At 36.1% G+C, this 15,837-nt stretch overlaps 2 protein-coding genes across 3 annotated transcripts in view; one reads left to right on the top strand and one right to left on the bottom strand.

Annotated features, from left to right (window-relative positions):
* The window catches only part of LOC129791903 (probable hydroxyacid-oxoacid transhydrogenase, mitochondrial), a 294,221-nt gene that overhangs the window by 45,209 nt on the left and 233,175 nt on the right, over positions 1-15,837 (top strand). The gene's annotated exons all lie outside the window — the stretch shown is intronic.
* LOC129791799 (uncharacterized) overlaps positions 1-15,837 on the bottom strand; it is a 59,498-nt gene that overhangs the window by 10,321 nt on the left and 33,340 nt on the right. For both annotated transcript variants that reach the window (XM_055830324.1, XM_055830323.1), the window contains exons 2-5: positions 11,534-11,853; positions 9,062-9,179; positions 3,368-4,265; positions 1,313-1,473 (exon numbers count right to left, since the gene is read on the bottom strand). In XM_055830324.1, the coding sequence (XP_055686299.1) occupies positions 1,313-1,473; positions 3,368-4,265; positions 9,062-9,179; positions 11,534-11,619 (1,263 nt within the window). In that variant the 5' untranslated portion in view covers positions 11,620-11,853. The remainder of the gene's footprint in view (positions 1-1,312; positions 1,474-3,367; positions 4,266-9,061; positions 9,180-11,533; positions 11,854-15,837) is intronic.

Here is a 15,837-nt window from a genome sequence, read left to right as displayed (position 1 = left end):
TCCGTGCAGAGCAAACAAAACTGATGGTTGCGGATGAAATTCAGCCCGTGGATTAAGGGGGTTAATTGAATAAAAATATATACCTCCAAAGTTGAACTTTTGATGACCGAGAGGAAAAACTTTTAATGATTGCGGTGGGGGTGGTTTATTTTTAGCACAAGCGGTAGAAAATTTCCATCGACACTTTTCTTAGCAAAAGCATCGATTGAACTTTTGGAATTTTGCTCAAGAGGTGTGTTCTCTGCATAAAATCTGTTTATTTTAAAAGGCGAAAATTTGAGGTAATGAGGTCCCCTTTTTTCTATTTTGTTTTAAATTATTTTATACAAATTAACTTTGCATTGAGGCCCCATCATGTAGAAAAATTGAGTTGAATGTAAATTAGTCAATGAACACTGTTCTTGAATTAACCAACCAATCATAGAGAAGACTCATTTTTCTTCTTATTCTTTTCGATTTCAATAAGAGCTTTAAGAAAAGATTCAATTGGCTAATGAGATTAAAGCTTCGCACTGATATCATCAAACTGGTGGAGACTTACTGCAAAGTTTCTTTGAATGTCTATAGCTCTATGTTCGTATCACAATTATATTCAAATTAACCTTACACTGAGGCTCCTTCCCATAGGAACCTAGACAGAAATCTATTCAAAAAAGTTCTTAAGAATTTTTTTTACATGTGTTTAAAAATGTTGAAAATGCATTAACCCTTTAACGTCCAACGTGAAACATAAAAACATTGAAACATGCGCTCTTTTATCGCGATTTTTATTCTATGATTTATTTAGATGACTTTTCTCACTCAGAACGTCTTCTTTGACCCCTAATGCGTGAATTTAATGCATTTCTAACATGGAAAAACAATTAAATTCATAAATAATTGAAAAAATAAAATGTTTCACGTTTGGGTCAGCGTATGACCCAAAAAAACTTAAAGGGTTAAAAATGACTTAACGATTTCTTTATATGTTTTACGATTTCAATGTTTTACGTTTTTAATTGTTGAAGATTTCTTTCTAACATTTGACGTTTATTTTAAACGTTTAACGTTCTTTTTAACAATTAATCATTTTTAAAACATATAAAAATTCATAAAATTAAATTCATTGATTAATTTAATAAGATTAATCAATTAATTGTAGTTCAAAATTTGAATTATTAGGAGTGCCATCTATTGGAATTTTTCTCCACACCAAAATTGGCAACATTATTCATCCATTATGAGGAACACACCTCTAAATCTTTCGTCACAGAGATTTTCTCCTATATCTTTTGATGATTTTGAGGCGAGCAACAAAAAATATAGTACTCACCACTGACTCACATCCACTGCTATTGCCGCCACCTTCATCAATCTTGTTGAGGCCGCCGTATTTATATCGATTGGATTCGATCAGCATGCCATTGGCTCCTTTGGGGAAGTAGTGGGTTCCCGTTCGCATATTGATGTAGTACTCGGGTGTATATGAAGCTCCTGTGCACCGTGGAACGATAGAGATGAGATGAAAGGTGGAAAGAGGCGAAAATTGTTAGCTAAAGGTGGTTGGGGGGAAAGTCCTTTGGCACGAAATATTAATAATCCCTCCACACAAAGAGAGGAGTCTGAGGGGCAACGTATACATTGGTGCGATGCCATCAAATTGGTTCTACATTTTCTCATCGGATTAAGAGATTTATGTATTGATGTCAAAGAAGCCAGTGGAAATATTTCTCTCTCACGCGGAATACCAGATGAGTTTGTTTTCCCGGCTAAAACCTTTTTTCTTTCTCTCTCTTATCGGTGCTTTTTCAAATATTAATTCAACGTTGAGCACAATATTTGCACATCAGGAAGATTGTAATACGCTAAGTCATTGGATTTCCATAAAAGGCCCGATGAATTTTTTATCCCAAAAAGCTTTTTGATTCTTGAGGGCACCATGTTTGAGGGTGTTTGGGTGTTGATAAAAAGCCCCACACATCCCACAACATCGAAGGAATTTTAATGGATTTTTTTTGTGCTAAAAGAATTTCAGAAATGATTTTCTCATGCAAAATTTCAATTAAATCTTGGAACATTTTTTCTCCCATGAAATATGCTGCAAATCTTCGTTATATCTCAACATGAAAATCCTTTTGTGGTACCAAATTAAATTATAAAGAACGCTATTTTTGCATGCAAACGGGGGAAGGAATATACATAAAAATACCAGCGGGAATTGCACATTTTAAATATGCATCCAGGCGGTACCACTTCCTCGTAAACATGTTTATGTTTATATCTGCACCGCAATTCAAAGTTATTCAATTTACTTTTCATAAATTATGCTCGCTGAATACACAAGAGATTTTGCCTGTTAAGTGGAATATCTGCTGAACAAATCTCTATTGAATGTTTATTTTAGATTAGAATCTCTCTTTATTTTTTCTTTTTACTAAAATAAGCTTTTCAATGCTGAAAAAATGAGCTTTTTTTAAATTAAGTTTCAATAAAAAGAATTAGTTGAATATTTATCAATATTGTTTTGTTGTAAAAAAATAGGTTAAACGCATAACAATTTGTTTTAACACCTTTTCAAGATGTGTAAAAAAAAGCTTTTTAATTAAAAATATCCATTAAATAAATCATCATTCATTTGATAGATAGCTGCGGGATATATTTAATGAAGTTTAAAATAAAAAAAATCAATCATGAAATGTATTTTAATGAACTGCATAAAGTGAAAATATATATGTATCAATCGTTCCAGCGGATTATCGGGGAAATGATGCAAGATTGTAAATTGGATAAAATCGATTTCCTCCAAGCACAAATTGCCTGGAAATATGGGATAAAATGCAAAATTGAATATGTATGCATCGCAGATTTTCTCACTAGGTGGCCAAAGAACACTATGCTGCCATCTATTGCTAAATTTAATTAGTCGGATTTTACTTTTAGCCTTTTATCTTTTTTTAGTTTTAAAACAAAATTTGCTAAATTCTTTATCAATCTCTTAATTAATTTAATAATTCATAGAGAGATACCTAAAAAAAAAAGTAGTGACATCTAACGGCAATTTCTAACTTACTAATTTGGCAAAAAAGTCCAAAACCCATTAATATGAAAATGAAACCAAACTAAAATCATATAAACTTCCACAATATACTGTTGTGTAATCCATTAAGAACATTAAGCAAATTAGAACAAAGACTTTAGGCTATCTGTCTTCAGACATTGAGATAGAATCCATCTGGCAAAGCATATTGTTTGTAATTCTAATCTGGAATATATCCAAATAGAGAGAGAAAGATGTCGCATGTGGGAGTTTATCTGTTAGGAAACGACGAGGGGTGGATATAGGGGATAGGGAGAGAAACTTTTCCCATTAGGACGTGACAGGGCTTACCTGGCGATGTGCCGTCGGTGGAGTAGCCAGTGGAGTAGGCACTTTCAGGTGAGGAGAGGCTATTTATGACGTGCGCTAGCTGATGGTTCGCCGGTGTGGGCATTAAGCCACTTGAGGTGCACCTCTGCTGCTGATTCATTCGCAGTATATTCCTATTCACCTCCACAATGGTTCCCTTGAGCCCGCCAGCACTCAAGATGGCACCAGCGAAGGTGGGATTCTTCCCAGGGAGACTCTTCACTGTGGCTCCCCGGAGACACGCCTCGAGGTGAACATTGGCATTGGCGGTGTCGTAGCGATCCAGGTGGATGTCGTCATTTCGTCGCGGTAGAATTTTACCATAGCGCCCCTCCTCCTCATGCGGGGGATTTGCATAATGACCATTGGGATACGACTGATCCAAATCCGTGTTCTTGCCAAAGTTCTCCTTGTCAGTGAGTCTCCCCTTGAGGCGCTCAATTGACTTTCCGCCACACCCCCTGAGATCCTGTGCCATCTGCTGTGGTGCACGGTGCCCATAGCACATCCCATCCCCATTGACGGATGCGCCAGAGGATGTGGAGGATGTGGAGAAGGACATGGTGGCGAAGGGTGAGGTTGATGCAGTGAAAGATAAATTGGCGCCAATTGAGGATTTCTTGGGGTGCCCCTCTGGCACATTGGTAAGATGTTTGCAAAAGGGATTCGATGAGGGTGCTGCCTGTGTTGGCCCAACCCTTCCCATACTCTTCTCGTCGACACTTCGCGAGTATGCCGATGGATTGGCGCCGTGGTTGCTTTTGCGTGGCATACTTCTTGGAGTTGAGCTCGAGACTACCATCTGACGGTATCCAAAATGATCCGAATGCGGTGACATGGCTACTTCCTGCGGAGACTGCCAGCCCACACGACTTGTTGCCTTTTTTATCAACCACATCGTGGGGCCAGTCAGAAAAAAATTAAGTTAATGTGGCGGAAAAAAAGAGGATAACCCAGAGGGTTGGACAAAAGAAAAACTTTCAATTACATCTCATTCTTTTCCAATCTATCTCCCTTGGACTGTGTTAGCCCCCTTCTCTTAAAAAAAAAGAAAACTTGTGTTTTCCCAAACGCAACCCCATAAAAAAGAGGAGCATTTCATTTCCCAATAATATGAAAACTTTCGGATATCCATCCCACATGCCCGGGCGCAGCATTTTTGTCCCATTCTACAAAACTTTCTCATGACTCTGGGAGGAGAAGCAATAAAACTTTTTCATACGGCGGAAATTAATATTTGAAATAGATGGGAAGTGGGGGTGGTTACTACAAAAAAAAAGAAATGAGAACGACTCTGGCCTTTTTGGAACAATCAAGCTGAGTGGAGTCTTTGAGCAAACACAGCTATGATGGAAAATGTTCATAGAGGCGAAAACAAATCCCTTAAAACCACTATATATGAGTAAATTCGTCAGGGATCCATTCAATTTTCGAAAGCACAGCTTTCCTCGCATTTCCTATATATGCGAAAGCAACTAAAGCTGCATTTCGGCAGAATAGTAGAAAATTTATCACAGAATTGCACAATCTGCAAGTAGAATGCTGAATTTTAATAACGAAGCTTGTTTGCTTGACTATAGCGTGGTTGAAAGTTTTTGAAAGAATATTAGTACAAATTTAGTACAGAGATGCTTTCGCCATTTATGAGACACTTTACATTGTTTGAATTAAAAGAAAGTTTGAAAATTAATTTAAGATTCATGCACATTCTTAAAAGAAAATTTAGTACATTTTTAGAACACGTTCTTAGAACATTTTTTCAATAATACTGAAAGGCTGATTATGCAAAATGATTCATTTGAAGGAAAGGAAAAAAATATTTTTATTGTAATTTAAAAATCTTCTTTTGAACAAAGTGTTATTTAAAAAAAATTTAGTACAGACAAATATAAAATTTGAAAATTAAATTAAAATGAAGAAGACAGCAAGAATAATGAAAACACAAAGGGGAAATTGATAAAAAAAATCATTAAATAAATAAAATAAAATTTATTAATTTCTATTTTGGTGAAAAAAGATAAATAGATTTTTAAATGATTTTTTAGTACTAGTGTAAAGTAACATTGAAAAGAATTTCAAAATGGAACGTTCAATAAAAACAAAACTGCGGCAAATTTGTGTGAAATGTGATTGAAAACTACATTGCACAAACACTTTTCCCGTCCTTTGCTGGATATTTCATGTAAACAAAGCCATTCCAATTTATTCCCATCCTCCCCAACCCAACATGGTGGAGATGAAAGACAAATAATTTGCGGTTGAGTAGAGCCATATTGAAACATACTCACTCCCAATAAATCAATTATTCCCCTCAAAAACACTCCATGTGGCTTTATGGCATTAAAGAATAACCATTTGCGTCCTTAGCTCCAAAACATTCCCCCTCAAATGATGACTTTCTTCTCTTCGTTCCTCTTTAAGAGCCCATCCTCCCACCACACCGAAGAATTCGCATTCATTGCAATGAAAAATTTATGCTAAAAGTCCTTTATCACTCCCAAATCGCCATCCATTGCAGTAAAATGTAATTGTGAGGAGAATTTACTTATGTTTAGTGCGCAGCCACAATAAAATCTGATTTTATTTCTTTTATTTCCACCAAAGATGCTGGCTGATGTGCTTTTATACAAAAAAAAGGAATTTTCCATCAAGAACTTTGTGGAAATATTGAGGAATTTTCATATTGGAATTTTTAGGAGCAAAAAATAAAGCAATTTAAATATTCGGGGAGCTTTTGGGAAAAGCTCTGACTCCATTTAGGGAGTAAATTGTCCGACTATTTGCTCTCTTTGCACGTATAATTCTATCGCTATTCTTGTTCTTGTCCTTTTAATTCTATTTTTTTTTCTCTAGTTAGTAATGGTGTCAAATTAAGAAAAACAAAGCTCCGCACGTATATGAAATATCTTTAAGATTTAAATCCAATATCGACCTCAGACTTACAGCTAAGCTCATGGCTAAAATAAAACCATAAGACAGACCAAAAAGCAACGTGATTTCAATATAAAAATCCTGCATTCAAGCTATCAAAATACATCATAAAATGAAATTTCTATTAAAACTTTTCGCGACACATTTCAAATCATTGAAGGGATTTTTATGCAACCCTCCTACGAATGTAAAAAAAAATTATTCAAAATATGTTTGCTCCCCGTCATTCTTTCGTCTTGTTACAAGTCAAATTATGGAACATAGACAATGATTTGTTGGCACTTTTAGCATATATTTTGTTTATTCTACTCTGCTGAAGAACATTTGCTGGCGAAATTATTATTTCTCATATCATGCTGAAGCATACCGTCAAATGGGGTGAATTTAATATAATGCAGAGCTTATTCCTTTTAGCTCTTATTTGGTAAGAAAGTTTGTATTACAGTTTCTTGACAGAAATAATAATATTTCTATCCTTTTTAATTTTATTTATATTTTTTTCAATAAAACTTATCTATCTATCTATATTATTAGAGCAAGTGAATTGTGTTTTACACTCACAAATATTCGAAAATCCCCAAATTTTGCATGATTCGATTTAAATTTAAATAATAGAAATAATTTTTTTTAATTTGGAATAATTTTAATTAAACGCGAGCTTTTTAAAAATAAAATGATGCCTTTCAAGATATTCCCAATTTGTCTGCAGTTTTCGACCATTTTAGCTGTGTTTCTTTCAGACACAGCTTTTGTGTACCGAGCAAAATCGAAAGTCGTCAGATCGGGCTCAAACTTGGGATGAGCACGAATTAGGGCCCCCACATTCCAAAAAACGTATGCGCCAAAAAAATTTTTTTTCCGGCCGGCCGGCCGTCCGGCCGTCCGGAGTATAACGCTAAATTGCGAGAGAACGGTGATAGATAGAGACTTGCGGTAAACGGCAAAGTTTAAAAGTCGACTGGAAGACGTCCGATTATGAGGTCAAATTTTACCCCCCACCCCCGCGTCCGCCATTTTGAATAACCTCAAAATTTTGTTTTGCCTATATCTCAGCCCCTGTAACAGCTAAAAATCTGAAATTTTTATATGTTGTAGGGGCCATCAAGACCTTTCCAACGATACCTCATTTTCGAAAATCGGTCAAGCCGTTTAGTCAATATGGCCGCCACAATTTTTCATCGAAAATCGACCATAACTCGAAAACGGCTTGACCGATTTTGATCAACTCGGGCTCAAATGAAAGCTCTCAACAAACCCTACAACTCTCTAGAACATCAGAAGTTTCAAAAGTGACCGCTAGGGGGCCAAAAATCAAAAACAAAATTTTCGATAAGTTTTCGATGAATATCTCGAAAACGCCATTATCGATTTGCTTCATTTTTTGATATGTTATAGCTGACCATATTATCTAGCTCCATGCCAAAAATGAAGAAAATCTATGTCTCCGTTCTCGAGATATAGCCTTCCAAAGTTGGCATGTCATATCTCGGGTTCTACAAGTCCGATTTTGATCAACTCAAGTGCAAATGAAAGATTTCGTGAAGCCCTACAAATGTCTAGGACATTGCAAGTTCGAGAAATGACCGCGAGAGGCGCTAAAGTCAAAATCAATATTTTCGAAAATTTCGAACTCGAATATTTCGAAAATGCCATTATCGATTTACTTCATATTTTAATATATTATAGTTGAGGTTAAGACCTTTCCAACGATAGCTTAAACTCGAAAATCTATGGAGCCGTTCCCGAGATATGGCATTTTAAAGATTTCTTGGGGGATGACTTTTCAACTTTTCCCGATTTTGCATGTATTTAAACAAATTCGCGTTGTAGTTTGCTCTCACAAAATTGGTACACTGAAAGAAACACAGCTCTCGTAAGCTTGGTCAGCTTACCCGTACATTTAGTTATTTCTTCTGACCTATATCGTCTATTATGCTTCAATTTTGTTATATATCAAGATGGAGACGCCTGGTACACGCCTAACATTTTAATTTTGCAAAATTAACCATTTTAATTCAATTTAAAAAGATCAAATTTTTAGACGCAAATAATTTAATATTCTTTCAATCAAATTTCCCCCTTTTGACGGTACACATCCCTTTCTATCTCTTAGAATTATTTGTTTCCACATGAGTTCCGTGAATTTAGAGAAGCACCTTCCTGAAAGCTTCTCCCCACTTTATCATACCATTTGGCGCATTGTTAGTTTCAAAGAGGCTTTAGGTGGGATCTCTCAGTTAGAAGACAACTGCGAGGAGAAGGCAATCAACAAATCCTCACTTTGCATATAAATTTAGCATTCGGTGTGTATAGAACACTGAAAGTATTGTCTGCCTTTTGTCCTGCTGAATAATTTCTCTTATTCCCTTCAATGCCATACGCTGTGCGACAGTCTCGAGGGCCCATTTTGACACGAGAAAGTCTTACGAGGATGTAAATTGGCATCACCCCTCACAGACAAAAACCTCCCAACCCCCAAAAGCTGTCTCCCTCGTGAGATTAAAATTAAACTTTAAACAAGGCGACTTTCCCATCTTTTGCATGACACTCTGTCATTTTATTGTGTTGCCTTTTCCTTCACTGCGTGCTTGGCAAAAGAATAACTCCACAAAAGCAGTCCAAAACATTCATCCTCATGAGATAAAAACGGACCCCCTGATCCCACCACCCACTCCACCCCCTAAAATAGCATGAAATTTTCGGGCGGGAGTTATCGCATAAGATAAGATTACACAGAAAACTTACATGGTTCTGAATTGGGGAGACCTCTCGTCGTCTTGCTGGACTTCCAATGCTTGAATCTCCCTGGTGTGAGCTTTTCTTCGTGTGTCCATTTGGGGTGTTTGTCGCAGCCAAATTGCCACTGTGTGGATAAAGTTTGTGGGAGAAGGGAGAGAGAGAAAAAAGATCCATTGTAGGGATATTTTTGCCATAACATAAAAATATATAATAAAGGAAAAAAAATCTCTTGACATTTCAACCCCGGAAAAGTCCTCTCTAAGCTCTGTGCATGGGAATCAAACTTAAGCGAAACGATCAAGACTACCAGATAAATTATGAGCTTTCTGGATAACACCCTGTGTGTGCGGAAGTTTTGCCCTTCCTCACTGTGGGGGGTGTGTGTGTGAGAACTTTCATATCCTTGTAGCACGTAATGTGCCGAGGGTGTTGGTGCAGAGAGATGAAAAAAAATGAACATAACTGCGATAAGGAATGTATATATGTATTTGAGGGAAATTCCCGGCAGCCACGTCTTGCGCGAGAAATTGCACAGTGCAAGGTGAGAATTTGGCATCATTAATATTTGATATGTCTACAAGGTGTTCATAAGTCCTTAAATTCAATCCACCCGCCACGTGAAGACAAAGCTCCAACAACATGTTAAGTGAAAAGTGAAGGGTTGAGCTTTCACGCTATATGTACGATCTTGATGGGAAAGTGTTGGGAAATTAGAGTAAGATATCTAATGAGTTGACATTGTAATTAATTTATGATTATTCTGCAATTAATGCGTGGTAAAGATGTAATTTATGATGAGAATGTTTAAGGATTGCACGGAAAAATGAACATCTTTCTAAAGAAAAGAAAAGCTCGATTTGAGATAACTTAATTAATTTATTTTTAACCCAAACTTGACCAAGAATTTTTGAAATTTTCGCAAAGTTTGATTTCAAAATTTTCTAAAAAAAAATTATATCTCAATGTAAGGTAAAATTAATTTTTAATTAAGTCTATTTTAATTTCGTAAAAATAAAAACTTTTATGCCCTTTTGTGCTCTAAAAATTAATAGAACTAATAAAATTGCCAGCAGATCTGGGTTAAAGAAAAAGTATTATTAGGAGTTACTATAAGGAAAATTCAATTATTTATTCATTTTAGGAGTTAAAAGGAATACAAAATAGAAAAAAACTTGACTCATTTTTTTAATCCTTGTATTGCCTCAAATATGTAGAAGAACGTAGCCCAATTACGACCTCCAAAGGTCCGCGCAGAATGAGAAAAATAAAGTAGTATAAAATAAAAAGCGATATTCTTAAATTTGGTATCATTTTAAAGCCCATTTAATGCTCTTTTTAGTCCCATAATTTACTACATTAAAAGTTTTATCAGTTTTAAGTACTAGCGGATTGAAAAAAGGTCGAAGAAGGTCGGAATTGGGTCACGTTCCCCTAAACTTTAATTTTCCTTTTGAATATAAAAATTTAATAAATAAACTCTCAAGGAATTCAAGCCCACAAAATTGTTAGAATTTAATGTAAAATATTTAAAATTCTAATAAAAAAACAAAAGTAAAGACATTTGATTAAAACAACCCTATTCTTCCCAATTAAACGCAATTAAAAGAATTCTCATTCGTACAAGCAAATAAAAAAATCCTCCAAAGATTTTTTCACTAAATAATTTCAAAATAAATTGCAAATTGTGTTGCCCACTGTACAATCCATCCAATTCAGTGGCAATTTAAACCATCAAATTCATTTGAAACCTAATCCAACATCATGCAATAAACCGATAAAAAAATTTTAACAACCACCCCCATTGAAGTATTGTGCATTACAATTCCCAGGCACTTAAGCGTCCCATTTCGTATGAAAAAAATTTTAATAATACTAAAAGCTTGACATTTTCTTGAGGCATTTTCCGTTGGAAAATTGTGATGTCGCATGCTGATTCAAAATTGCACGAATTGCGGAAAAAAATTGCCACACCTCGTTTGGCTGGGAGGTTCTCCCCGGCATACGATGTGGAAAATACACAATTTTGGGGGTGGGCCTTTAGCCTGAATTTACTCAGCATGGGGTTTTGTGTGGGGGATGAAGCCCCCGCGAGCTGAAAGTATGTGTGGTGTATTAAAGTTTTGCCAACATCATGTAAATTTTTATCTCACATCCACGACATTTTGCGCCCCACCCTTTTTTCCGAAGGGTGGCAAAAGTAGTAAATTTGGTGAGAAAATAGGGGGTGGATTTGTGTGAAGGGAGGGTGAAAATTTATGGGCACGTTATGGCAATAAAATCGGAATGCAATTGAAGACTGTATGCAGGGAAATATTTGCTTAAATGGAGTCTCCCCAAAATGTATCGCTCCAACCCTTAAAAGACAAACTAATAAGTCTAATGTGGCCTCCTGGCGCATTGTCGATAAAACACGTGTTTGGCACCTATAAAATGGGGGTGGTGGTGACATACTTTGTGATTTATTATTTATTCCTTTACCTGTTTCCATTTTTATTCTTATTCCCCTTCTTCTTCGGGCGTCCAATGTGATTTTCCATCCATGATCGAATTTTGGAACCAAACATTATTCCTCACTCGTTTCTCAGTCTCGCAGAAACATCTTAAATTCATGAGTGTCCCGGGCTGAAGTTACTTCTTCTAGCCAAATTTGTGAGAAAATTTATCCACTTGGATGCTATTTAGCTTCCTTTCGGTGATCATTTGAATTTCCCCGCAATTCCTCCAGTTGAATATGCCTCACTCCATGCCAAGGAAAACCCGAAATCACGTTCCTCCTCAGTGATTGCGAATGGTCCTATCTGGAAGATAGAAATCAAAGGAAAATCTCTTTTTTATTCTATACAAAAATATTTTCAACAACGATTCCATTTCAAGGGAATTTGCTCCTTCTACAGCAGAAACAAATCGTTCTTATAGTCTGAAGTTATCAAAAAAAAATTCTCCTTCAATATCGATATAATCTCAATTCATGTAATTTCTTAATGCAACCACCCCCCTTTCTCATTCCTCCCACTTGGGATCCGCCCGCATGAGTTCAATGGAACCACTCAAAAAGCAATATTGCCAGTTAAATTCAACAGGGACACACGCTATACTCTTGAAAGCCGCGCACTTGTTATTTCGATTTTGGTTCTCTCAACAAAAGTACTTTCGCATCAAAACGATAAAAATGCTCACCAAGCACTGAATTGAGGCGAAAACTTCTCGCGGAACTTCTCGTGCGAAGAAAATTCGTGCCAATGGAATTATTATGGGGAATATCTTTCGCACATAATGCGGCAGCAGAACAGACTTTTGGGTTGGAAGAAAAATTAGCAACTCGTATGACTTCACAGTGAATTTTAATCACATCCACATGATTTATTTTGCTCTTTCTCAATCAATTATGAATAATTTTCCCACAAAAACATTCGTGTGGAAATAATTGAATTTGTTCTGGGTGAAGGGAATAATTTATTCTGGATGAAGGGCATGTCATGGTTATTGAGAGCAATTGCTGGAAAGCTCGATAAACTACATAGGGTTTTAGTTATGTAAATAATAATAAAGTTGAACCTAAACACTCCCTGACGCATGAAAAGGATATTTTCTGTAAACATCCGGACTCCAGAGCTTTATGCTCCTCTCTTGACAAATTAATGATCAAATTAATCGGTCTTTTATGAATAAATTATTGAAAATTAAATAAAAAATTACTTAAAGATATAATTAATATAGAAATTTGTATTAAAGACAGAAGCATTTAATCATTGTTAGCGATTTAAACATCATTAGAATGCCATAAGGTTGCCCATAAACCACCCAAGAAGAACAATTACGTGCCATACAACGTCGTACGTTCATATATTTCTTACGTGAAGTAATCTAATTTCCCAAGACTGAAGCTATTAAATACGAAGTTTCGCGAAATGTATCGCCTAATATGTGATAAATAAATTCACTGTGCTGCCTTGTAAAGATAAATTATATACCTACAAGGTGTTTCAATTGAAATGCTTCTTAGAATAAAGAAAATACGTTCTAAAATTAATTTAAAAACAAAATTTTTTGAGCTTTCATTTCCTTAAAAGACTGAGTTTTATGAATTTAATTTTTTTTTAAGTTTTTTAAGAAATACAAAAAGAAATAAAAAAAAGAATTTTTAAATAAATTCATCAATTAACGTAAGAAAAATCAATAAGACAGAGCGTATAAGGAAAGAAAAAAGCTTAATTACGTTAGAAGAAGATTTTCCAAAAGATTTTTTAAAGAAGTTTTTCTTTTGAGCTTCTTTCTAGCCCAGGATAAATAACTAGGAATATGGGTAAAACCTCAAACCAATTCGGAAACATTCTAATTTAGCACAATTCGATTTAAATAATTAAAATAAAAGCTTTTTGTATTTACAAAAAATTTAATTAAATGCGAGCTTTTTTCAGAAAAATGCGTTTTGTAAATTAAAAAAAATGGGTGTAAAATTTAGGCTTTTCCGAATTTTTTCGACCGTAAAACACATCTCACCTGGGGCGGTATTCTCTAATAGTGAAAAACTCTCGTGATAAACTCCCGAAGGCTTTTTGCAGGAAAAAAAAGTGAGGAAAGCTTCATGCATCCGTGATAAACTCCCGTTAGATTTCCCGGTTTTCACATTTCTTTTAAAGCGCTAAAACATCCAGGAGTTTATCACTGGAGTTTTTCACTCTTAGAGAATTCATGTCCTGGGCTATTTTTTAAGGATTCAAAAGATAAATTTAATTAGATTAAATTTTGTAAAAAGGATGCAAATATATGCAAAATATTTCAGAGCAACAAGGACAAACTTCCTTGCAAACTTTTCATTAATGTCCTACATATCGCTACCCTCCCCCCTCTGAAACATACAAGTTATGAGTGATGCTGTATGAATAAATATGGCCTTCACGTGAAAGTTTCTCCTCAATCTTGATCTTAAAAGTTTTCCTAAAAGAAAACTTCCTTTGCTGCATCAGTTATTTTGGGACTCTGTGTTGTAGTCGTGTGTGTAGCAACTATGCAGAGGGAAATTCTCTGCAAAGGTAATAAACATGATAGGCTTTTACATCGTCCTCGTGAATTCACGTAGTTTGCAAAATTTCTCGCTGAAGTGAAAAGTGTTTGTGTCATCTGTTCTTGTGGATTGCTTCATAAACCAATTATTACTCCCGCCATTCATACACGATGTATACAAGTGTAGCACTTTTGCTACATGTACGGTGGGGTGAGTGGGAACATGAGTATACAGGGCTGATAACTAATCTAATTATTGAAACCCTTAATTGAATGTCTTGTGCCACACACTGTTACATATGCGACGGGGGGTGGTATCATCTTTGAATTTTAGACGTTATTTGGGGATTTTCTCCTGAATGGTTGCACCTCCTTCCCAACCCTTAGGGAGAGTGTGGGGGAAACATACATAAATTAGCCTTTTCCCCCCTTTCTGTGTGGGGCACACGATATTTTGGGGGAAATTTGTAAATGAACCATGCACCGTAGGGAGAAATATTTCTCCTGTTAAACATGTGCTGGCTCTAGGAGGTAAATTAAAATTTCGCCGTGCCCGAGATGATTTTCTTTGCTGTGGCTCTTGGGGCCAAAAAAGCGCACCGAGCGCCTGAGGAAGGGTGGGTCACGTTTGGAGATTTAATGAAAACCACAAAAGGAGATAAATCATGGAGAATTATAATACATTATTTTCATTAAAATTCACTCCAAACTTGTGTTTTCCACCACAGAAAATTCCTCCCCAAAGTGCACCAAGTTCCTGAGAAAAGGAACTCTTGTGGCGTGAGAGATGCGCGAGGGACGAAAAGGATGAGGTTGAAATCTCTTCGTTGAATTTATGTACAGTTAAATAACCCCGCCAGAAGCTCAAGGAATTGTCTCGTAGCGGCAATTTTATTAGAGGGGGTTGCCAAAAGGAAGTTTGGATTTTATAGGGCACAACCATAATCGAGACTTATACAGAACACCCTCAAGGACTTACGAGAAAGATTGTATAAATCGAAACATTTGGTCGGGCTATTTCTTGGATGTAAATCACACAAGATGTGACTCTCCTTCATCCCTATGCTGCTCTTATGGTCGCCTCTGTGCCACCATTTGACCATCTCCCCGTCCCATTTGCCACACATTTTAAGCAAACACCCCAAAGGCACCACCTTGTGCTAAAATCTGTGCACGCTCATCGTTGATTTTGGGAACTGCAGCAGTTGAGAATGAGCATTAATTCCTCGGCGGAGAATAATTTACAACCCTCTTTAGATGCAAATTTCACCTTCAAAGTCCAAAGTGTACAAGACACGTATACAAAGTGAGAAATCACAGCAAAAGGCCTGGGAAATGGTAATTAAGGAGAAATTCTGATCACGATTCACATTCCCCAAACTTTCTTACTTATTCTCTCTGGCATGTATATTTCCTGGCGCGGAAAATTAACAAGATCTGGTGAAGAAAAAAAAAACTAAACACACCTTCTTGGAGGAGTTATGAGAAAAAGGAATGCGAAGCTGGATGGAATCCTTACACAGAGCTAATCCTTGGCATCTTTTTCAGTTAAATATTGCTTTGGTATGCAAAATAGACCACTAAAGAAAAGTCTTGAGAGGCAGAAGGGAAATGTGCGGGAGAGAGTTGGAGGATTTCTGTTGAGGACTTTAATCATATTGTGGAGATTTGCGATAAATCCCTCATCATTATTTGAAATGAAATGATGATATGGGGATGCCTCAACCCATTAGGATTCCTCAGGGGATACATAGAAAGGGGTGTTTATCTGACTAAAA

This window comes from Lutzomyia longipalpis, chromosome 3, assembly GCF_024334085.1.
Source record: "Lutzomyia longipalpis isolate SR_M1_2022 chromosome 3, ASM2433408v1".
Classification (NCBI taxonomy): domain Eukaryota; kingdom Metazoa; phylum Arthropoda; class Insecta; order Diptera; family Psychodidae; genus Lutzomyia; species Lutzomyia longipalpis.
The sequence above is the reverse complement of the archived record's forward strand: the minus strand, read 5'-3'. Positions and strand labels throughout refer to the sequence as shown.